The sequence below is a fragment of the Pan troglodytes genome, chromosome 4 (genome assembly GCF_028858775.2).
Source record: "Pan troglodytes isolate AG18354 chromosome 4, NHGRI_mPanTro3-v2.0_pri, whole genome shotgun sequence".
In the NCBI taxonomy this organism is placed as follows: Eukaryota; Metazoa; Chordata; class Mammalia; order Primates; family Hominidae; genus Pan; species Pan troglodytes.
Window position 1 is genome coordinate 37960182 of NC_072402.2, and position 24819 is coordinate 37985000.

General features: G+C 36.8%; 1 protein-coding gene across 7 annotated transcripts in view; it reads left to right on the forward strand.

Moving 5' to 3' along the window:
• Positions 1–24819, forward strand: part of AP3B1 (adaptor related protein complex 3 subunit beta 1) — a 291912-nt gene that overhangs the window by 203348 nt on the left and 63745 nt on the right. For 3 of the 7 annotated variants that reach the window (XM_063811141.1, XM_517689.8, XM_063811142.1), the window contains exon 22: positions 869–975. In XM_063811141.1, the coding sequence (XP_063667211.1) occupies positions 869–975 (107 nt within the window). Of the gene's footprint in view, positions 1–868; positions 976–2665; positions 4987–24819 lie in introns of those variants that run through there. The other 4 variants (XM_016953105.4, XM_016953103.4, XM_016953106.4 and 1 more) reach the window with 4 other exon arrangements.

A 24819-nucleotide genomic window follows, 5' to 3' on the forward strand; every position in this document is an offset into this window, starting at 1 on the left:
GGAGATAAGCTGGACCTGAATAGTCCAGTATGGCGGACACAAGCCACATGTAATTACTTAAATTATGCAAAGTTTAAAATGCATTTATTTAGTCATACTAGCCACATATCAAGAGTATGTTAGGCATATGTGGCTAGTGTCCACTTTATCAAATGTAGAACATTTCCATTATCGTAGGAAGTGCTGTTTGGGCTGGGGCAGACCATAGAGGACTTTGTGAACTTAATTGAGGAGTTGGGCTTTTATCTTGTAGGCAGTTATGAGCCTTTGAAGAGTCTTAAGCAGGGGAGTAACATCACCAGACTTGCATTTTTAGAAGATTTCCAAACTTACAGGTATCAGTTCTCAAGTATATAGCAGTTTTAGAATCAGTCAAACATTTCTATCTAGCACATAGCTTTTGCTGAAAAAGTATAATTACAAGGGAATTAGGTAGCCTGATTAGAGTGGAGAATAAAATAGATATAGGATTTGAACATCTTTCAAGACTTCTAATTCCACTGCAGCATTCTCTTGGAAGCGGTTGTTATGATAGTCTGGAAAAAAAATGTTTCTTTACTTTTTTAGGGAGATTACTGGGTGATAAATGTTAGTGATAATGTTATGTGATAAAAATTTTCACAAACTATTACTCAAGATATTTATATCCTTATTTTGTTATAGGATTTGCCATTATGTTTTGAAAGCTAAGACTAATAACTGCCATGACTTGATAATAAGTTGACTAAATCAAGATGTTAAATAGAATTGTCATACATTTATTAATCAAAGTAATTTAATTAGATTTACTAACAAAATAAAAATGTTGCTTTTAATAATTTGAATTAAACGTTCACGCACATTTACTAATTTGGGCCTTTTCTTACAGTTAACCCAGTATCCACTCCAGTTGCACTTCCCACACCAGCTCTTTCTCCAAGTTTGATGGCTGATCTTGAAGGTTTAAACTTGTCAACTTCCTCTTCAGTCATCAGTGTAAGTTATTTTTAAAATCCACCAGCTCGGTTTTCTTATGTTGCCATTGTATCTTTTTTATTAAAATGTAAATACTTGAAGTGGATTCTTAGTTTTGAACAGATTCTTCTCTAAGAACAAGCCCAATTTAGCTAAGACCTTTTAATTTTTTAAATAATTTACTCAAACCATTATCTTCTCAATATTTTTCCCTTGTTGTCCACACTTAATTATCATCTGTATGTTTTTCTCTGGTATTGTTATATATCTGTAACATACAAAGGTTCTTCACCACATTGACGCAGTACATATACCTGAACTGTGCCACAAAAAGTTGTCTACATTAACAGACTTTCATTTCCGTAATCGTTTTATTCCTACCACACTATTTTTTCATAGACTTAAAAATTCATGACTGTTTTTATTTAAAAGTTCAAGATTTTTTTTTCTGTCTTATTTTTGTACATTTATTTACATGTGTTGGTGTCTTTAAAATTATTCTTTAATGTTATTTATAGAATGTGATGTGAAGTGAGGCTAGAACCTACCTGTCACAAAATAATGCAAAAACCGTCAACATATCATGGTATTTGAAGCTGCAACAACTGTTTATTGTGTTAGCATATTATATCCACTAACTTTTCACTGTAAATCAAGCACGCTGCCTAAGATGTATAATCTGTTGATATGCTTGACCTCCTGTTAATTTGTTGTCAGAAATCTGGCAGACTAAGAGACAGAATAGTAAGCTTTGATGGGCATAGGTAGCTTCAATAGATCTGGTTCTCAGGGCTAGCAGGGTACTACATGGCATATAACTGATCATCTGAGCTGCCTGGGAGCATAGAGCTGCTTCTGCCAAAAGTGGGAGAAAAGAAGTGTTTAATTCTTGTGTGTTATTATGGAAAAAATTCCTCCTTTAAAGCAAATATGCTATCAGGGCTATGCAATGAAATACTAAAAAAAGCTATCTGCATTTCTGTTCAACATTGGTCACCTCGCTCAGAAAGTACAGGTGAAAAGTTTTAAGCTACAATGTTCTCCTTAAGCATAGAATGAGATTATCTCTTAACCACCCAGAAATGAGTAAGAATGGTATTTGTGATTTTAATTTGCCCTTGTTTCTAAAAGGAAAAGGCACATTAAAAGATATGAGGGAGAAGCATTGAAAATAAGCAGTTAAGTCTTTTATTTATTCAGGTAATAAATATTTATTGAGCATTTGTGGTAGGCTCTAAAGAAAAAGTGTTAATCAAAAAATCAATAGTGAAGCAGTTAGTTCCTTGAATGGAACAGGAGGTCCCTAAAACCTTGGTTGGCAGTAAGGTAGTGAATAAATAATAACTTGGGCCCTGATATCAGATGTCCAGGGTGCAAACCCCTGCTTTGCCACTTAATAGCTATGTGACTGTGGGCAAATTGGTACTTTTACACCTCATTTTCCTATGAGAATACTATCTACCGCATAGGATTGTTATGAGATTAATGAAATAATATATGCAAAGCTCTTAGAACAGTGACTGACACATTGTCATTACTCAGTAAATATTAACGAATATTCTCCAAAGTGATACGATACGTGATAATGGACTCTGAGTGTAGACTCTTCTACTTTATTAATAATAAGAAGAAAGCAGTTGAGATTAGAAAAGCTTGTAGTAAATTTTCATTCATCACAAAGTAATTGACAGACTCACCCTTTTATACTAAGGAAAGTATTTATTGAGATGGTCTCTTCAAAGGAAAGAAAAGCACTCCATCTAAAGTTGGGCAAAAAATGACCGCCAGTTGACACGGCTGAGTGAAGCAGGACCACAACACTCACTCCCCAAAAGCTAACAAAATGATCAAACAAGTAGCGCTAAAAAGAATGACAACCAGAAGTTCACCAGCAACCATAAAATATGGACAGGAATAGAACTTTAAACAAAGAAAATGCTAGAACTCTGAAAAATGGAACTTGTAGAAATAAACTGAATATTCTACTGCAGAATGGCATGGCTCCCAATAGCACATCCAGCCCTCAGAACAGTACTGAGAAAAGAAGATGAATCAACCAGAGTTTAAGCTTCCTCATTATGTGTCTGAATTTGGAAAGAAGTGGACAGAAGACATCAGAGGAGAATAAAGAAAACCCCTCAAGAATTACAACTCCCATATAATGCTGTGAGATCTCAACAAGTCTAGGAGCTTTTTTGGATCCTGAAATGAAGTTCATAGATGATAGAGTACATCTATAATTTTAAAGTCGACATGTTGTCCTAGTCGAATAGAAAAAATAAAAGTAATGTATAATAAACTAATATTTTCAATGATATGTAACTGTTTGACCATGACTACACTAGAAGTAGTTAAATGATGCTGGCACTCGTATATAGAACTCATGAATGTGAGAACTATATGTGCAGATTGATATAGGTGTGTTATTCGGCAACGCAAATGCTACGGGTTGTGGTATTTCCATCAGTGACTTAATTTTCCAAACACTGAACAGTTTTTCTGCACCAAAGTAGTTGCATCCCTGGAAAATTGAGCCTGTTAAAATCTTGCCAAAGAAAAAAAAAACTTCGTATTTTATATGAAATGTTCTAGGATTGAGTAATTTTAAGCACGTTGTCCAACGTGTTTAACGTGTCTAATGAGACAGTTGAATGTTAATAGTTTCATTTTCTCATAGTAGGAAACAGAGCTTTTGTGAGGGACATGGCACAGTCTGTATCATCAGGATCTGCCCTATTCATTACTACGAACATCTAGCATTCCTGGCCTTCACTTCTTAAAGCTAGTGGCATCCTTTACTGTCCCTCCCTCCAGTCGTGTTCTAGTTGTAAACGTCAAAGCATTATGTAGCAGTGAAAACCACAGGCTCTTGATTCAGACCACCTGTGTTCAAATCAGAGTTCTGCACTTTACAAATTAGAGACTTCGGGCAAGCCAGTTTACCTCCCAGTGCCTCCATTATTTTCATCTGTAAAATGATCATGCTACCTACCTCATAGGATTGTTGTTGGTATTAAATGATTAACAAACATGAAATGTTTATGACAGTACCTGATATGTACTAATAACTAAATATTTCCTGTTATCATTTTCGTTACACGTACATCATTAGTGCAGCTTTATAAAGGAAATGAAGTGTGACCCAAGAAAACTGTGTTTTCTTCTTACTATCAAGGCTGTACATAGATATGCTGAAACATGAAAATTACTATGGATTCTACTTTAAAGAAAAAAGAGTGGGGATACTGCTGATTGTTGAAACCAAGGAAAGGGTGATTCAAAGTAATAGAATCAGTAGCTATAAAAATTGTGATCATGTGATTGAGTATAAATGATAAAAATAAGAAACCAAAACTAGAAGGTGGGGAAAGATGACAGGATGCATGGTAATTATTTTTTCGATGTAGGTGGGAAAACACTCCGTAATATGCAAAATTGAAACCGCTTTTGTTTTTGTTTTTAATGAAATGCAAACCTCTTAATGATTTGTATATACTCAAAGAACATCTATCTGATGTTTTGTAGGGTTTTTTATTTTTTGGTTTTAATTCCATTTCTTTTTCTTCAAAGTAAGAGTATAGTCCCATTCTAAGGGATAATTTGTCTCTTTCTCTGTGTATCTGTCAATGGTTACAGAAATGTCATGTTCACCATGGTTAACAGTTACTTTACATGGAATGGTTTCAGAATGACTTGTTGATTGTTTTGGTACTTTTCTGTAATGTTTAAATGTTTTATAATAATATAATGATAACTTTTAAAAACAAATTATTACTATAAAAATGAGCAAAAGGACAAGAACTGGAAAAATTAATTTATGGTATAACAAATCAGAATAGTGCTTACTCGTAGGAGAATTAGTGCTTATAAGGAAATACAAGAGTAGCTTCTGGGGTGCTGATAATGTTCTGTCTTTTGATCTGGGGGCTGTTACATGGGTGTATTCAGTTTATGAAAAATATCATTGAGCTTTGCACTTAAGATATGTGTACTTTATGTATATTCTACTTCAATAAAATATTTTTAAAAGTGGACAAATGATATAAACACATTATTCATAGAGGAGGAAATATAGATGATAATATGCAAAAAAGGTTCAGTGGTAGTAATGAAAAAATGTAGAATTAAAGAACCATCTTGCCTGTAACATTAGCAAAAATTACAAAAACCAACATCTTTTGTTGCTGAGGTATGCAATGAAGCAGGCATTATACACTGCTCCACTGGTAAAAGTATAAATTATGACATCATTCTGGATGGCAGTTGGGCCATCTGTATAAAAAGCCATCAAAATATGTGTACCTTTTGACCAGGTAATCTCATGTCTAGATTCTTCTTCTAAGGAAATAATTAGAATTACACAGATTTATGTGCATGGTTGTTCAAACCTAAATGTCTAGTGATAGTAGTGACGGTTACAAAAAGTATGCAAAAACAATCTAAGGAATTTTGTACAATTAAGATGTTTTTATTACATATTTTAATAAGATAAAATATGGTATAATGTAAGGTGGAAAAAAGGATACAAAATGTTATATATATAATCTAAATTTTGTAAAATTGTACAATTGTACTGTTTTCAAATACAGGGAAATTGAAAGAGTAGAAGAAACTGCATCATAATTTTAACAGCTTTTCTGAATGATGAGATTATGGATGTTTTATATTTAATTTTCTTCTGCATATTTTTTAATATTTTCCAGATTTTCTCTAATCAAGATGTAATACATCTATTACCCAAAAAGCAATACTTGTAAAATAGAAATGGAAAGCACATATATGAATGACGAGGATTCCTTTTTATTTGTTTGGGTCTTTTTCCTTTCCTTTTCCTTTTCCTCTTCCTTTTCTCTTTCTTTTTCTTTTCTCTTCTTTTCTTTTTTGTTTTTTTTTTTTTGACAGGGTCTGGTTCTGTCGCCCAGGTTGGAGTACATTGGTGTGATCTTGGCTCACTGCAACCTCTGCTTCCTGGGTTCAAGCCATCCTTCTACCTCAGCCTCCTGAGTAGCTGGGACTACAGCCACCTGCCACCACACCCTAATTTTTATATTTTTGTTGGTAGATATGGCTAATTTGTTGGCTAATTTTTTAATTTTTGTTGGTAGAGCTAGGGTTTCACCATGTTGCCCAGGCTGGTCTCAAAATCCTGGGCTCAAGTGAGCCACCACACTCAACCAGATTCCTTTTTATTGACCCATCTGATATCTGTCTTTCTAGATCACCACTACTAATTAATTGGGTGATATTGAGCAAATCACTTGGTTTTTTTCAACTATGAAATGATAGCAAGGCAGATTTCCATGTTTCCTTTTAACTCTGATATTCTATGTGTGTATGAACCTAAGATGGAATTTCAAATTAATGAAAATAATTTCACTGGGATAATTTGAATAAGTTTGTTAAAATAAAGAGATGAAACTTTTTTAGTTTATATGATGACTTTCTAGTCCATCTATAATTTTTATTTATTCTAGTAAATGTTATTTGTTTTCCTTATGTATATTAGATTTTTTCAATTAACAAAATATTTACAGTGAAACCCAAAGAACAATTGCTTTTTCACAGCAAATATTTTTCTAATTAAAAAAGTCACCATTTGTTCCTATCCTTTTAATTATATATTCAGAACACAGAGACTTTAAAAAATAATGCCTGACAAACATTATCATCATTATAAGGAAAGGCTTTAGTTTTTTAAACTCTATAATAAATATTATTTATAAGCACAGCATGTTTTAGTCTTGCCAGAGACTGGCCATTGGCCAACAGATAGCGCTGTTGAGGGAACATTTTAGTTCCTGCTGTAGTATCTGAGTGAACAAACCGGTTAACTTAGTAAATTTTTTTTTAATGGATTATTATTTGGTCCTGAGTTTAAATCAAGACCTGCAAACACATAAACATCAATCCTTAAAATGTATGCTTCTTGCAGGGATGAAAAAAGAATAGGGGGAAAAAAGACAATTTTGTGTGTAAGAATAAATGTGAAATAAGAATAACTTGTTCACCTCTGGTATTAGAAATGTTGAGTGAAACTTTGATCTGTTGTGCTTTAAATTACTTTGTATATTTGGGTCACAAAAATTTTAAGTGAATAAAACAGTTAAAGTTAACTATTTTAGTGTATGTTCTGCTTTAACTGGTAAACATCAACATGAAACCTTGACTCATCCTTTGCGTTTTTTGTTTCTTCTCAAACTAGTTGTGTAAGAAAGTATATTTATTTACTCACTATTTAAGATTATGTTTTTATGGAAAAATCAGAGTCTGACCTTCCTAGGTTAATAGGTTCTCAAGGTGGCCGGGCGCGGTGGCTCACACCTGTAATCCCAACACTTTGGGAGGCCGAGGCAGGTGGGTCAACTGAGGTCAGGAGTTCAAGACCAGCCTGGCTAACATGGTGAAACCCCGTTTCTACTAAAAATACAAAAAATTAGCCTGGGGTGGTGGCGTGTGCCTGTAATCCCAGCTACTTGGGAGGCTGAGACAGGAGAATTGCTTAAACCCGGAAGGCGGAGGTTGCAGTGAGCCAAGATCGCGCCACTGCACTCCAGCTTGGGCAACAAGAGCGAAACTCCGTCAAAAAAAAAAAAAGGGTTCCCAAGGCAATCCCCAAATGTCATAATACCATAATGGAGATATACTGTCTGTGATTCTTTAACACCTAATAACAAGTCAGAGGTTTTCTGTGGAAATACACTTTTAGAGTTCCACCTTAAAATGCTAAGAACTCATTTAGAAAGACAGAGTGACATTTGTGAAATGCATTGAATCTGGAGCCCAAAGACCTGGTTTTCACCCTTGCCTGAGCTGTGTTTATTATCATTGTGACTTTGAGCAGTTCTTTGACTTGTGTAAACTTCCATTTTTTAATTTACAAAATGGAGATAATACTTTTCCCAAACACTTTTTTTGTTATGAAAATCAAATGAAATAATGATCCCGAAAATGTTTGAATTCTATTCTGTAGCTGTAAACCCTGAAATCTAGTCCAATGGCAAAATGAAATAATGATCCTGAAAATGTTTGAATTCTATTCTGTAGCTGTAAACCCTGAAATCTAGTCCAATGGCCGTGGAACAAGTGGAATAGTGATTTGGCAACAGATAATAGATTCAGATTTGAGGATCTTGGCCTGGATGTAGACTATAGGAGGAAGGATTCAGTCAAAATTGGGATTGACGGGGTAGAGAGGCTCCAAGGCCTTTATGTTCAGTAATAACTTAGGGTTGATGTCACCTATTCCATTTCTTTCCCTTCCTCCCGCCCTCAAATTGGATACTAGAACTATGCAGGAAAAGCGACTCAGTGAAACAACAAACATAAGGTCCTCAGGAAGCACCAGGATCTGCAGAATCAGGAACTGAAAAACCCTTATTGTACAGAAAGGATTATTGCTTAGTCTGCCCAGCAAAGTTGGCCATTTTTGTACTGGGCATATCTAAATCAGGCAGAAGTCACTGCACGCCAAACCTGAAAGCTTGTGATGGGATTATAACTGTTTTTGTTTTTATTGCAAAGAATTCATACTAAAAGTAAATATCAGTTTGCTCTAAAATGTTTGGGATTGATTTCATAATTTTTCTGTTCCTCAGAACTTACAAGGGAAAAGAAAGTTAAATTTCTTGAGTACCTTCAGTGTCTTACCGAGTTAAGGAAAAAACTACAAATAGTTATATTCCTAAAGTAATGTAAAAGGAGCAGTGAGTGGTACATGTTATTCCTTAATAACAAACTTTTTTTGTTTCCTATATACCTCTTTAATACAACCAAGGATAGTGTTACAGTAATTCACACGTTCTATAAAATAATGAAGTATGCCGGGTGCGGTGGCTCACGCCTGTAATCCCGGCACTTTGGAAGGCCGAGGCGGGCGGATCACGAGGTCAGGAGATCGAGACCACAGTGAAACCCCGTCTCTACTAAAAATACAAAAAAAATTAGCCGGGCGCAGTGGCGGGCGCCTGTAGTCCCAGCTACTCGGGAGGCTGAGGCAGGAGAATGGCGTGAACCCGGGAGGCGGAGCTAGCAGTGAGCCGAGATCGCGCCACTGCACTCCAGCCTGGGCGACAGAGCGAGACTCCGTCTCAAAAAAAAAAAAAAAAAAAAAAAATGAAGTAATGCTTTGAAAAATAGGCTTGGCAGGAATTTGCACGTCTTGCATCCAAGTATGTCTCTTCCTTGTGTCGTATTCTGTGCTGAAGAAAACATTAGCATGCCATGAACTGAAGCCAAATATCAATGGGTTAAGCCATCTCTCATCTTGTTCTTTGCCTTCTCTTCTTTAAGACTAGGGAATTGGTTATTGGATAATGCTCCCAAGTCTGGCAATAATAACTCAAGAGTACCCTGAATCAACATCTATGGCTTTTCCCTAAACCCTGATCTTAGGGCCATCCATTTGTATTTTGAAATGATCAAGCTATCCTTTACTCCAGCTGAAAACTTACTTGCCTGATACTTCATCAGGTCTGCTCACAGGTGTATCAAAGAGAGACAGTACCTTTGGTGAAACCATTGTTTAGCTGGTTTTCACTTCATCCAGTTACCAGCCAATCAAAAGTTTTTCCACCGATCATATTTTCATACCATTGATTGTATTAACCTAGTTTAAATCAAATCTAAAATATGTGTGCTTATTACAATTATTGAATGGTTGCATGTGAGGGTTGTTGGGTTTTGTAAAACAGGAAGCTTATTTTTAAAAATTTTAAAGTGGTGAAAAGTAGGCTTCTCTAAAAATTAGTTTTAACAGTGTGTTTGCAAAAAAAAAAAAAAAAAAAAAAAATTGGAGGCATACCTAGTGGGTATTTCAGAGAGTAATTTGGAAATATTCACTCTAGTTGAATAATGTATTCTCCATGACTCACTAATCGATGTGGCTACACATGAAAACATGCAAGAATGTTCACCGACACATTGTAAGAGCAAAAAAAAAAAAAAAAAAAAAAGAAAGAAAATTGGCAACTACATCTATCACTAGAATAGATACATAAATTGTGGCATGCATATACAATGGAATACTGTGCCAGTTGTTAAAATGAATGAACTGGAAATACCTGTTAGACAAATCTCAAAAACAATAGTAAGAAACATTACAGGCTGGGCACAGTGGCTCACACCTGTAATCCCAGCACTTTGGGAGGCTGAGGCAGGCGGATTGCTTGAGCCCAGGAGTTCCAGACCAGCCTGGTCAACATGACAAAACCCCATCTCTATAAAAAATACAAAAATTAGCAGGGCATGGTGGCACACACCTGTGGTTCCAGCTACTCGGGAGGCTGAGGTGGGAGGATCACTTGAGCCTAGGAGGCTGAGGTTGTCAAGAGCCAGGATCGCACCACTGCACTCCAGCCTGGGTGACAGAGTGAGACCTGTCAAATAAATAAATAAATAGGAAAATTACAAAAGAATACATAGGAAGCCATTTGTAGAAAGTATAAAAGTATTTAGAATTATTTAATTGATGGATGCATACATACGTGGAAAATGTTTAAAACCATACTTGCAACTGGCGAACACCAAATCCAAATTCTGGTTACCTCTGATGCCAGAAGCAAAGAGGAAAGCAATCTGGGATGGGTATACTTGTGATTGTCATTCAGATTTTTAAAGTTTTACTCATGATGCTTGATGGGGGAGGGATGTTGGATTTTGTTTTTGTTTTAATCTATTCTTTATACTTCTTTGCCTGAATTATTTTATATACAGGTTTTTATAAATGTGAGCTACATTAAATATATACTAAAATCCAAAGTATAACTAAAATAAAACTATCAATAGTACACTTAATACTTGAGTCCGGGTTTTGTGCTTCCAAATTCTATTCCTTTTCTTCCATATCTTTCTGCTTTCCTTTAGAATTATATACTAAATCAATCTTTGTATATACCGTATGTGGTAAACTCCTTAGAATTATTTAATTAATGAACTGCATTTATATGTCCTGTAAAATCTTATTTGCTCCATGGTAGGTCTTTTCCTTCTTAGATGGTGCAAACTTAGTCCATCCTTCATTCCATGCTTAATTTTCTTAAATTCTCAATTAGAGTTCAGATTAATGAGGGTTTTATTTCTGTAAAATTCTTTTGTAAAAAAGAAAATGTCTTAAGATTCCTGTTCCAAGGAATTATATAAGAAAATTGTAATGAAATAGAAATATTTCAACCCTTTAGATTTTATTTCAAAAAAAAAATTTTAACTTATGTTAGCCATGTAGTTGATTGTGGATGGTACCTTTTTAAAAAACATTCAGTAAGAAGAATTGACAATATTCTAACATGAGCTTAAAGCAGGATTTGCCTTTGACAAAGCCAGACACAGATGGTCTGACTTTCAGATGGTGGAATACTAGCTGTATTACTTAAGGCTTGCATTTTGCAATGTATTCATGAATATAGTCAATAAAAATTTGCAATACCTAAGAGCTTTCATATCTGAAATCTGTAAGGCAGGTAACAACACATGTTCCCCTAATGTTTATGTTGTTCATAGATATCAGTGAGATTCTCTAGATATTTGCATTCTAACATACATGCAGACTGAAAGGCTTTATTATAGCTTAATTTCATTTACTTAAAAGCTTTATTGAACACAGTATGACTAAATCACTATGCTAGGAATTACAGATAACAGGTTAATAAAACGTAGTCCCTTCCTAAGGGAGCTCACAGTTTAGTGAATGAAAAAGACTAGAAAACTTCATTATAGGAGTACAGACAAGGGAGCAAGTAATTCTGCAAAGAGTGCCTATCAATATGGACTTGGATAGCGATATTTGTGTTGGGTCTTGGAGAATGATTGAGTTTACCAACAGGGAAGAAGAGAAGATGCGTATTTCAGCCCAGGGAATGGCCAGATGAAAGAGAGAAGATAAAATGTATATTATGTTTTTGCCAAATTCTGTAGCTAGATATAGCTAGTGTACAAAATGTATGTTTTGGGGGAGAGAGAAGTAGCTACTGGTTGAAAGCCATATTGTGAAACAGTTTGAAAGGAGTTCTGAAGATTTTAGAGCAGGTTATTGATAGTGATCAGATCTTTGTTTTATAAAGTTGTGTGAAAGATTAATTGGATAGGAAGAGAACAAAGGAAGAATTTGGTAACTTTTAGGTAGATAACTGAGATTTGCACCGGAATGATTATCTGGATAGTGGTACCCAGTTAACCAAGATAGAAAATAAGGAGGAGGAAAGGACAATGACATTGAAATTTTCTTTGGAACATGTTACTCTGAGGTGCTTTTGGAACATCAAGTTAGAGATGTCCAGTAAGAAGGTAAAATCCATTCTGGATTTTAGTGAGAAATTAGGGCCAACTAATTAGAATACAAGCATGTGCACACGTGTGTGCATACACACACATCCTAAAGCCATCAGGTTATGGGTAATGGTTTAAGGTAGGGGAACAGAAGGGAAACCTTGTGGGTGAGAAGAGACAACTGAAGATGGAATCCTAGGGAACATCATGCTTTAGAAGACAACAAAGAAAAAAGCCAAATAAAAGCAGTGAAAGAAGGAGGTGAGTCATAGAGCTGCGTGTTATCAGGAAACTCACAGGTTACTGAGGGAAATAGACAAATCATTAATGTAGTAAGTGCTGAACTAGAGACAAATCCACCAAGTTCTCCTGGGTGACAAAGATCTCTTAGAGAAGATATACATATGTAACCTTGGAACTGAGTCTGGAAGATGAGTTTGCCTAGGTGGCTGGAGTAGAAGAAGAATGACGCTCCTAGCAGAGGAACTAGTATACCTGAAGGCTTGGGGTATGGAAGAACTGGAGTATTGCTGAAACAGTATTTCAATGTAGGGCTTAAGTATAACATGTGTAACCAGATCTGATACTTGAGAAGTATGTTGGTGACGCACTGTCATGGGAAAATTGTAGTAATGATTCCTTAACTTGTTTTCCAATCTTTTTGTGTGCCGGTACATGTAGAAAAGTGGCAATACCTGTAATGCATTCTAGGGTAAACAATGCTGAAGGAGGTTGGAGGCACCCAGTCTAGGAGCTCCAGCTACCACAGACCCCAGTTGGCCTTGGGGATTCATGGGGGGCAGTATCGCAGCACACCTCTGACCCATTTGTGGCAAATTAGTGAGGGAGCTCTGACTTAGCTACCTTAAAGATAACAGATTTGATCCTTGTGGATCACAAACCCTAAGTGGAATTTAATTTTGGACAGTACAGGAAGGCTCATTAAGAAAAGTGATCGTTTCAAAATGCGAAAGTGGTACACTGAGGAATAGCAAGGAATTTCAAGAACAATCCATGAAACAAACAAAAAGGCCTAATTTGTTGTTGTATGCCTCTTGGAGGTAGCCAAACTCAAGGTTAAAGGCACAGTCCTCCAGACTAAGTTGGCCCAAGATTTCTGACACCAACTGTAACTTTATGGATTTCCCAAAACCACTCTCCAGTTCAGTAATTTTCTAGAACAACTCAGAGAACTCAGAAAAGCACTGTGCTTAGGATTACAATTTTAGCAAAATGATTCAAATTAGAACCAGCCAAACGAAGACACACCTAGGGCAGATTCTAGGAGGGTTCCAAATGTGAAACTTTTGGGTTACCCTACTGGCATGAAAATCTGGCAATATGCATGGACTATTGCCAGCCAGGGAAGCTCACTGAACCTCGACATCCAGAGTCTTTATTGAGGCTTCATCATATAGCCTTGATTGTTTGAAATATTGCCACATGGTTGAACTCTAGCCACATAGTTGAACTCAGTCTCCAGCCCTCCCCTGTCTCTAGAGGTCAGGCTGATATTAAGTGGCTCAATGCCCCAACCCTCTAATCACATGGTTGGTCTTTCTATCTTGGCCAGCCTTATCCTGAGTTATCTCCTTAGCATAAGCTATCTGAGGGACCTGTCATGAGTCACCTCAGTGGCATAAATTATCAGGTGTGGTCCCAAAGGGCCCACCATGAATAACAAAGACACTTTTATCACTGGGGAAATTCCAAGGGTTTAGAGGTCGCCTCTCAAGAGCTAAGAGAAAGTCCTAAGCCTCTAGGTTAGGTCAAATTCCTTACTACACATATGCCAATTAAGTGTTTTATTCATCCAACATGTATTTATTCAGACCAGAATATGAAGCCATGGATATAGTGGTAAACAAGATGGGCAAGCTTCTTGCCCTGAGAAAGTTTATAGTTGACTGGGAAAATAAAGAAAAATTGCCTCAAAGTATGTAATTACAGTATACCAAGTGCTCTCCTTTTTGTAACAGTTTTGCCCATTTGGAAGTATCCGTAGATACAAGTTGTCTTTATTTGTCATCATTTCTCTGGTTATGAACATAAACACTATTATTTGATATTTGCTAAATTCCACATTTCCACCTTTTTTCCTCTGTACCATTATAACTTAAAACCTAAAAGAGTTACTTTCAATATTTGACACAGCTTAAGATTTAGAAACCTGAACTACTTTTCTCCTTTAGCAAGAAGTAGAAGGATGATTTTCATAGTCCGTACTCTTCGCCGTTTGCTTTCCTTGAATTACCATTGAGGACCATCACTTTGTCACTTGATGACGATGCCAGGGTGAAGCTAGCGTGGAATATCAGTAGCTAGCATGGAATTTCCTATGACCAGCAAAAAGATGACGTTAAGTTTGGCAGCATGACCAAGAAGCCCTGTACTCATGCCCCTCAGCTCCCCATGGATTTATAGGCCGAAGGATAGGAAGAAGCAACCCCATTTGTAATCCACTTGAATTTGGGCACCCAGAGTGGTACAAAGAAAAGCCACAAAGCAAATGTAGCTTCTGCAGTTTTTATCATTTGTCCTATCAGGTTCCTTATCAAAGGAATATGGGAAATTGGCTAGCAAGTAGTCTTACGGATTTTTGCTATTGTCGAAAATTGGCAGCCAGTGGAGTTACAACTCTTCCGTGAGTTAGGGATAAGTCCCTGACCCAGTTTGTGTTGTAGGAACTCAATTGGGAAACAGAAGACTCTTATCAGGCCTTTCCTTTGTTTTGGTATGGAAGTCACTCTGTTGGTTTTAAAACAATAATAAGAAAAAAACAAACCATAATTCATGAAGAAGTATCTGATTCACTCCATCTGAAATCTACTAAAACAGTATTTGGAATCATTAGGATAATTGTGCAGTATAATAGTAACTATTGTGGTTGAAGTTAGTTGCATTGTATTTAGGATTTCAGTTTCTCTTGAGTAGTCTTATCTTAGATATATCCTCCCCAACCACCCCCCTACCAGTTCTCCTCACTATCTTTTAATTGCTACTAGGGTATTTTAGTTTTGTTTTACAATCTCTTATATTGGCAGAGTGCTAGACTTTTTTCAAGTTGGTCTGCAAGGGGAGATTGCTTTGAGGGACGTCTTTGTTGAATATGTACGTTTACTAAGTTATATGCCAGACATTTCATGAATATGTGATCTCATTCAAAAAATTATATGATAAAGTTTTTCTAATATAGTAGAAGAATCATCTTTTCTTTTTGAGACAGAGTTTTGCTTTTGTTGCCCAGGCTGCAGTGCAGTGGCGCAATCTCAGCTCACCGCAACCTCCGCCTCCCAGGTTCAAGCAGTTCTCCTGCCTCAGCCTCCTGAGGCATGTGCCACCACGCCCGGCTAGTTTTGTATTTTTAGTAGAGATGGGGTTTCTCCGTGTTGGTCAGGCTGGTCTCGAACTCCCAACCTCAGGTGATCCACCTGTCTCAGCCTCCCAAAGTGGTGGGATTACAGGCGTGAGCCACCGTGCCCGGTGAAGAACTATCTTTAAAAAAAATTTTTTTTCCATTTTATAAAGTTAAGGTATATTCAGGCCCCAGGCTAAGAGACAAGTCCAGCTAAGATCAAATTCCTTTGAGTTTAGAAGAGGGAGAAATTGTAAGTCAAAATTAAAAATAATTTTGTCATTTTAAATTTAGGAAAAATCCTTTATTTGTTCTGATGAAAATGTCAGTAGTCATGGAACTGTGGTAAAAATAATGAAAAATCACTGGCCTGGGTCTGCTTAAACTGAAAACATTTTTAAATTAAAGTGTGACAGTATTTTGTGCTTCCATTGCCTAGCCATGCCCCATCTTATTCTTTTATTCAATTCTCTGGGTATGAGGTTGCTTTAATTCTTAAATTAAACCTTAAGGTATGTCATCCTGCTGCTTGATCTTTCTATTTCTATGCTACCTCTGAGGTACTCATAACAGACCATTTTCATCTCTCCTTTTCCTAGATTACTAAAAGGAGCTACTTTTTAAAAAGAGATTGTTATTAATTTTTAGTTGGAATTTTTTTATTGCAAAATATTTTTAATTGGCTTAAGCAAATATGTGCCAGTTTGTCCTAACTGGCGGATAGTACTCATAATGTTAGTTGTTAGTATTTTAGTAAAATTCCCCACAGTGACAAATCCGCTGAATCAGATGCTAATTATAGTTATTAATGAACTAGCAATTATTTGTGGCAAAAAACCCAGGTCACCCAAAAAAACAAAGGAAACATGCACACAGATCTGCAAGAAATTGAAGGATTAAAGAGGTTGTGATAAAGAAAGCCTTAGGCCTTTTGACTTCCCTTCCTCCTCCTTTGTGGTAAGTAGTTCTGCTGGCTGTGAGTTCACTTGTTTCAGAGCTGAGAGTTCACTGAACATCTATCCACTTTTCCCTAAGATTATGATTTTTAGCTTTTAATTATTATTAAATATACCACAGTAGGAAATAAGATGATTTTTAAAATATAATTTATTTAAAAATGTAATATGTTTTTAAAAGATTCATCTTTTCTGGCAGTTTTGTCATCGTCAGTGAAAATATGTAAATAAATGAGTTTCTGAAATTCTATCTTTTAAAAAACAGTTCATAGTCTGAAATTATGCATTTAAAAAAAGCAGTTCATAGTCATACAAATTTGATGGAATTTTGTGTGACTATGAATTGCTATATTTCAAATTTTGTTGCTACTGTTGAATTGTATTGAAATGAAGAATATAGTTTTTAAGCATTATGGTATCTTAGATTATGCATTGGTCAATCATATAGCAAATATTATTTAATTACATATCAGCCAAGTTAACTTCTGTTACCACTGTTCCCCTTAAAAAGAGTGCCAAATTTTTTTCTGAACACAGGGCAGGGCATGGTATGGAAATTAATAATTTTTATTCTAATAGTATTAAATCTCTTAACATGAGAAACCTGACCTAAACATGGAAGATGTTATTATGATATTTACAAAACCTTTATTTCTCTTCGAAGGAAGAGAAATGAATTTAGCTGTAGGATACATGTCCAATGAACACTAAGAATTGATTACCACTGACAGGAGAGTATGGAGTAAAAACAAGTACATTATATAACCCTAATATCAAAGAAAAGTAAAAACCACTTAACTTAGAATATATCAGACATGGGCTGGGCGTGGTGGCTCACGCCTGTAATCCCAGCACTTTGGGAGGCCGAGGCGGGCGGATCACGAGGTCAGGAGTTCAAGACCAGCCTGAACAACGTGGTGAAACCCTGTCTCTACTAAAAATACAAAAATTTGCCGAGCATGGTGGCTTGTGCCTGTAATCCCAGCTACTCAGGAGGCTGAGGCAGGAGAATTACTTGAACCTGGGAGGTGGAGGTTGCAATGAGCGGAGATTGCGCCATTGCACTCCAGCCTGGGCGACACAGTGGGACTCCATCTCAAAAAAAAAAAAAAAAAAGAATATATCAGACACATTGTTACTCAAATCATTCAGGGAATGTAATTATATACAGGTTTTATAAGCCTATCAGTAAGTGTTTTTCCTTAAATTTGCAGCTGTTTTTCATTACTGAATTTATGACTTTTCCCCTCCAATTGTTAATATGGAAAATCTGCTTTACGCCTCTGTACAAATAATACTCCCCCCAAAAAACAAAACAGAAAATTTCAGCAAATTCCAATTCAGAAGGCATATACCTTTAGATTAAGAGAGATTTAAAAGCGGTACCAGCCAAATGTGTTCATCTTGCTTGAATTGTGATTATCTCTAAAATGACATGCGTGAAATGGCCAAGGAAATGTGAATACTGTATTTTAGGTGAAATTAGAGGAATTTTTGTTTTATGTCATTTTTAGATGTGATAATATTGTATGTTTTCTTTCAAAATCTTTATCTGTTACATATACAAACCGAAGTATTTACTGATGAAATAATATATGGAATTTGCTTTTCAATAATTCAGAAGTTGAGTAAAAGATTAGATTAAACAAGGTTGGCTAAATGTTGTTAATTTTGAAATTTAGTGCTCAGTATCTAGTTGTTGATCATATCAGTGTCCCTGCTCCTGTATACATTTGAAAATTTTTCATAACGCGTTTTTAAATGCGTAATTTCAGAAACTCATTCATTTACATATTTTCACTGAAGATTTGACATTCATGCTTCATAGAATATGTGACCTGACAAAATATCTTGTAAATATAAACTAGTACATCAAAGTTTACATTCAGTTCAGGCTGTTAGCTATGAAATTAGGGAACAGGATTCTAGAGTCCCTTCCAGCTCTAAAATTTCTAGAAATCTAAAGAAAGTAAGTGGAGAGACTTCAAATGGCTTCAGTAAACATCATCAGCATAGGGGAAGGGTTGCCTTGTCTTTTACATTAGAAATATAGATGTAATAATATTGGAGTCTGGGTTTCTGGAAGATAGGACAGGACCTTTTTTTATCCCCAGTGCTTAATACATAATAGGTGCTCATCAAATGTGTTTTGAATGAATTAACCCTTCCTATTTTCCCGAGTCATCAGTATAGAACCCATTAACACTGCTGTCAGTTTAAAGAACTCCATTGGTGTTTGAGTGTTTATTTATTTTTATTTTATTTATTTTAAGTTCCAGGATACATGTGCAGGATGTGCAGGTTTGTTACATAGGTAAACATGTGCTGTGGTGGTTTGCTGCAGTATCAACCCATCACCTAGGTATTAAGCCCAGCATGCATTAGCTATTTATCCTGATACTCTCCCTCCTCCCGTGCCCCCTGACAGGCCCCAGTGTGTGTTGTTCCATTCCCTGTGTCCATGTGTTCTCATTGTTCAGCTCCCACTTATAAGTAAGAACATGTGGTGTTTGGTTTTCTGTTCCTGTGTTAGTTTGCTGAGGATAATAACTTCCAGCTCCAGCCATGTCCCTTTGAAGGACATGATCTTGTTCCTTTTTATGGCTGCATAGTATTTCATGGAATATATGTACCACATTTTCTTTATCCAGTCTATCATAGTTGGGCATTTGGGTTGATTCCATGTCTTTGCTGTTGTGAATAGTGCTGCAATGAACATATGTGTGCATGGATCTTTATAATAGAATTATTTGTATTCCTTTGGGTATATACCCAGTAATGGGATTGGTGGGTCAAATGGTATTTCTGCCTCTAGATCTTTGAGGAATAACCTCATTGTCTTCCACAGTAGTTGAACTAGTTTACATTTCCACCAACAGTGTAAAAGCATTCCTATTTCTTCATAGCTTCGCCAGCATCTGTCGTTTCTTGACTTTTTAATTGCCATTCTGACTGGCATGAGATGGTATCTCATTGTGGTTTTGCTTTGCATTTCTCTAACGATCAGTGATATGGAGCTTTCTTTCATGTTTGTTGGCCACATAAATATCTTCTTTTGAGAAGTGTCTGTTCATGTCCTTTGCCCACTTTTTAATGTTTTTTTTTGTTTTTTTCTTGTTAATTTGTTTAATTTCCTTTTAGATTCTGGATATCAGACCTTTGTCAGATGGATAGATTGCAAAAATCTTCTCCCACTCTGTAGGTTGCTTGTTCACCCTGATGATAGTTTCTTTTGCTGTGCAGAAGCTCTTTAGTTTAATTAAATCCCATTTGTCAAATTTTGCTTTTGTTGTAGTTGCTTTTGACGTTTTCATCATAAAATCTTTGTCTGTGCCTATGTCCTAAATGGTATTGCCTAGATTTTCTTCTAGGGTGTTTACAGTTTTGGGTTTTACATTTTAGTTTTTTTTTTTTTTTTCTTGAGATGGAGTCTCACTCTGTTGCCCAGGCTGGAGTGCAGTAGCGTGATCTCTGCTCACTGCAACCTCTGCCTCCTGGGTTCAAGCAATTCTCCTGCCTCAGCCTCCCAAGTATCTGGGATTACAGGTGTGCACCACCATACCTGGCTAATTTTTGTATTTTTAGTAGATACGGGGTTTCACCATGTTGGCCAGGCTGTTCTTGAACTCCTGACCTCAGGTGATCTGCCTGCCTCAGCCTCCCAAAGTGCTGGGATTGCAGGTGTGAGCCACGGTGCCCAACCACATTTAAGTTTTTATTCCATCTTGAGTTAATTTTTGTATAAGGTGTAAGGAAGGGGTCCAGTATCAATTTTCTGGATATGGCTAGCCAGTTTTCCCAGCACCTTTTATTAAATAGGGAATCTTTCCCTATTGCTTGTTTTTGTCCGTTTTGTCAAAGATCAGATGGTTGTAGATTTATGGTCTTATTTCTGAGTTCTCCATTTTGTTCCATTGGTCTATGTGTCTGTTTTTGTACCAGTACCAGGCTATTTGGGTTACTGTAGCCTTGTAGTATAGTTTGAAGTCAGGTAGAGTGATACCGCCAGCTTTGTTCTTTTTGCTTAGGATTGTCTTGGCTATACGGGCTCTTTTTGGTTCCATATGAATTTTAAAGTAGTTTTTACTAATTTTGTGAAGAATGTCAATGGTAGTTTAATGGGAATAGCATTGAATCCATAAATTACTTTAGGCAGTATGGCCATTTTCATGATATTGATTCTTCCTATCCATGAGCATGGAATGTTTTTCCATTTGTTTGTGTCCTCTCTGATTTCCTTGAGCAGTGGTTTGTAGTTCTCCTTGAAGAGATCCTTCACTTCCCTTGTTAGCTATATTCATAGGTATTTTACTCTCTTTGTAGCAATTGTGAATGGGAGTTCATTCATTATTTGGCCCTCTGCTTTTCTGTTGTTGGTGTATAGGAATGCTTGTGATTCTTGCACATTGATTTTGTATACTGAGACTTTGCTAAAGTTGGTTATCAGCTTAAGAAGCTTTTGGGCTGAGATGATGGGTTTTCTAGATATAAGATCATGTCATCTGCAAACAGAGGCAGTTTGACTTCCTCTCCTCCTATTTGAATACTCTTTATTTCTTTCTCTTGCCTGATTGACCAGAACTTCCAATACTATGTCGAATAGGAGTGGTGAGAGACAGCATCCTTGTCTTGTGCTGGTTTTCAGTGGGAATGCTTCCAGCTTTTGCCCATTCAGTATGATAATTGGCAGTGGGTTTGCCATAAATGGCTCTTAATTATTTTGAGGTATGTTCCATCAATACCTAGTTGAGAGTTTTTAACATGAAGGAATATTGAGTTTTGTCAAAGGCCTTTTCTGCATCTATTGAGATAATCCTGTGGTTTTTGTCTTTAGTTCTATTTATGTGATGAATTATGTTTATTGATTTGCATAGGTTGAACAAGCCTTGCATGCTGGGGATGAAGCTGACTTAATCATGGTGGGTAAGCTTTCTGACGTGCTGCTGGATTTGATTTGCCAGTATTTAATTGAGGATTTTTGCATTGATGTTCATCAGGGATATTGGCCTGAAGTTTGCTTTTTTTGTTGTTATCTCTGACAGGTTTTGGTATCAGGATGATGCTGTCTTCATAAAATGAGTTAGTGAGGAATCCCTCCTTTTCAATTGTTTGGAATAGTTTCAGAAGAAATGTTATCATCTCCTCTTTATATTTCTGGTAGAATTCAGCTATAAATCCATCTGGTCCTGGGCTTTTTGGGGTTGGTAGGCTATTTATTACTGCCTCAATTTCAGAACTTGTTGATCTGTTCAGGGATTCAACTTCTCCCTGGTTCAGTCTTGGTATTTACCCATTTCTTCTAGATTTTCTAGTTTATTTGCATAGAGGTGCTTATAGTATTCTCTGATGGTTGTTATTTCTGTGGGGTCAGTGGTAATATCCGCTTCATTATTTTTTATTGTATCTATTTGATTCTTCTTCCTGCTCCTCCTCCTCCTTCTTCTCCTTCTCCTTCTCCTTCTTCTTCTTCTTTCTGCTTTCTTCTTCTTCTTCTTTTAGATGGAATTTTGCCCTCGTTGCCCAGGCTGGAGTGCAATGGCATGATCTTGGCTCACTGCAACCTCCGCCTCCGGGGTTCAAGCGATTCTCTTGCCTTAGCTTCCCGATAGCTGGGATTGCAGGCATGTGCCACCATGCCCAGCTAATTTTGTATTTTTAGTAGAGATGGGGTTTCTCCATGTTGGTCAGGCTGGTCTCGAACTCCTGACCTCAGGTAATCTGCCCACTTTGGCCTCCCAAAGTGCTGGGATTACAGGTGTGAGCCACCACACCAGGCCTCTTTTCTTCTTTATTAGTCTAGCTAGTGGTCTCTTTTATTAATTTTTTTCAAACAACCAGCTCCTGGATTCATTGATTTTTTTTTTCTTTTGAAGGGTTTTTCATGTGTCTGTCTCCTTCAGTTCTGCTCTGATCTTGGTTATTTCTTTTCTTCTGCTAGGTTTGGGGTTTGTTTGCTCTTGGTTCTCTAGTTCTTTTAGTTATGATGTTAGGATGTCAATTTGAGAGCTTTCTAGCTTTTTGATGTGGACATTTAGTGCTATAAATTTCCCTCTTAACACTGCTTTGGCTGCATCCCAGAGATTCTGTTACATTTTCTCTTTGTTCTCATTGGTTTCAAATAACTTCTTGATTTCTGCCTTAATTTTTTACCCAGGAGTCAATCAGTAGGAGGTTGTTCAATTTCCATGTAGTTGTGTGTTTTCGAGTGAATTTCTTAACCTTGAATTCCAATTTGATTGCGCTATAGTCTGAGAGACTGTTAAGATTTCGCTTATTTTGCATTTGCTGAGGAGTGTTTTACTTCCGATTATATACTCTAATTTTATATCAGAGTAAGTGCCATGTGGCACTGAGAAGAATGTATATTCTGTTGTTTTGGGGTGGAGAGTTCTGTAGATATCCATCAGATCCACTTGATCCGGAGCTGAGTTCAAGTTCTGAATATCTTTTTAAATTTTGTGTCTCGATGATCTGTCTAATATTGACAGTGGGGTATTAAAGTCACCCACTATTATCGTATGGGAGTCTTAAGTCTCTTTGTAGGTTCTGAGAGCTTGTTTTATGAATCTGGATGCTCCTATATTAGGTACGTGTATATTTAGGTTAATTAGCTCTTCTTGTTGAATTGAGCCTTTTACCATTATGTAATGCCCTTCTTTGTCTTTTTTGATCTTTGTTGGTTTAAAATCTGTTTTGTGAGAAAGTAGGATTTCAACCCCTGCTTTTTTCTGCTTTTCGTTTGGTAGATTTTCCTCCATCCCTTTATTTTGAGCCTGTGTGTGTCTTTGCACACAAGATGAATCTCTTGAACAGAGCACACCAGTGGTTCTTGACTCCTTATTCCAGCTTGCCATTATCTGTCTTTTAATTGGGGCATTTAGCCCATTTACATTTAAGGTTAATATTGTTATGTGTGAATTTGATCCTGTCATCATGATGCTAGTTGGTCATTCTGCAGACTTGTTAATGTAGTTGCTTCATAGTGTCATTGGTCTGTGTACTTCAGTATATTTTTATAGTGGCTGGTAACAGTTTTTCCTTTCCATATTTAGTGCTTCCTTCAGGAGCTCTTGCAAGGCAGGCCTGGTGGTGATGAATTCCCTCAGCATTTGCCTGTCTAAAAAGGATTTTATTTCTTCTTCGCTTATGAAGCTAGTTTGGCCAGATATGAAATTCTGGGTTGGAAATTCTTTTCTTTAAGAATGTTGAATATTGGCCTCCATTCTCTTCTGGCTTGTAGGGTTTCTGTGAGAGGTCTGCTGTCAGTCTGATGGGCTTCCCTTTGTAGGTGATCTGGCCTTTCTCTCTGGCTGCGCTTACACTTTTTCTTTCATTTCGACATTGGTAAATCTGACGATTAGTGTCTTGGGGTCGATCTTCTCACGGAGTATCTTACTGGGGTTCTCTGGATTTTCTGAATTTGCATGTTGGCCTGTCTTGCTAGGCTGGGGAAGTTTTCCTGGATGATATCCTGAAGTATGTTTTCCAACTTCTTTCATTCTCCCCATCTCTTTTAGGTACCCCAATCATTCATAGGTTAGGTCTTTTTACATAATCCCATAATTCTTGGAGGTTTTGTTTGTTCCTTTTCATTCATTTTTCTCTAATTTTGTCTGCCTGTCTTATTTCAGCAAGATAGTCTTCAAGCTCTGAAATTCTTTCCTCCGGTTGGTCTGTTTGGCTATTGATACTTGTGGGTTGCATTGTGAAGTTCTCATGTTGTGTTTTTCAGTTCCTTCAGGTCATTTATATTCCTGCCTAAACTGGTTATTCTGGTTAACAGCTCCTGTAGTGTTTTATCACGGTTCTTAGCTTCTTTGCATTGGGTTAGAACATGCTCCTTTAGCTCAGCAAAGTTCGTTATTACCCACCTTCTAAAGCCTACTTCTGTCAGTTCATCCATCTCAGCCTCAGCCCAGTTCTGTACCCTTGCTGGAGAGGTGTTGTGGTAATTTGGAGGAGAAGAGGCACTCTGGCTTTTTGAGTTTCCAGCAGTTTTTCATTGATTCTTTCTCATCTTTGTGACTTTACCTCCAATCTTTGAGGCTGCTGACCTTTGGATGTGGTTTTTGTGGGGACTTTTTTGTTGATGCTGTTGTTGCTTGATGTTTGTTTTTCTTTTGACAGTCGGGCCCCTCTTCCGTAGAGCTGCTGCAGTTTGCTGGGGCCCACTCCAGACCCTATTGTCCTGGGTCCCTCCTACATCTGGAGGTGTCACCAGTGGAGGCTACAGAACAGCAAAGATGGCTGCCTTCTCTTTCCTCTGGGAGCTTCATCCCAAAGGGGCACCAATCT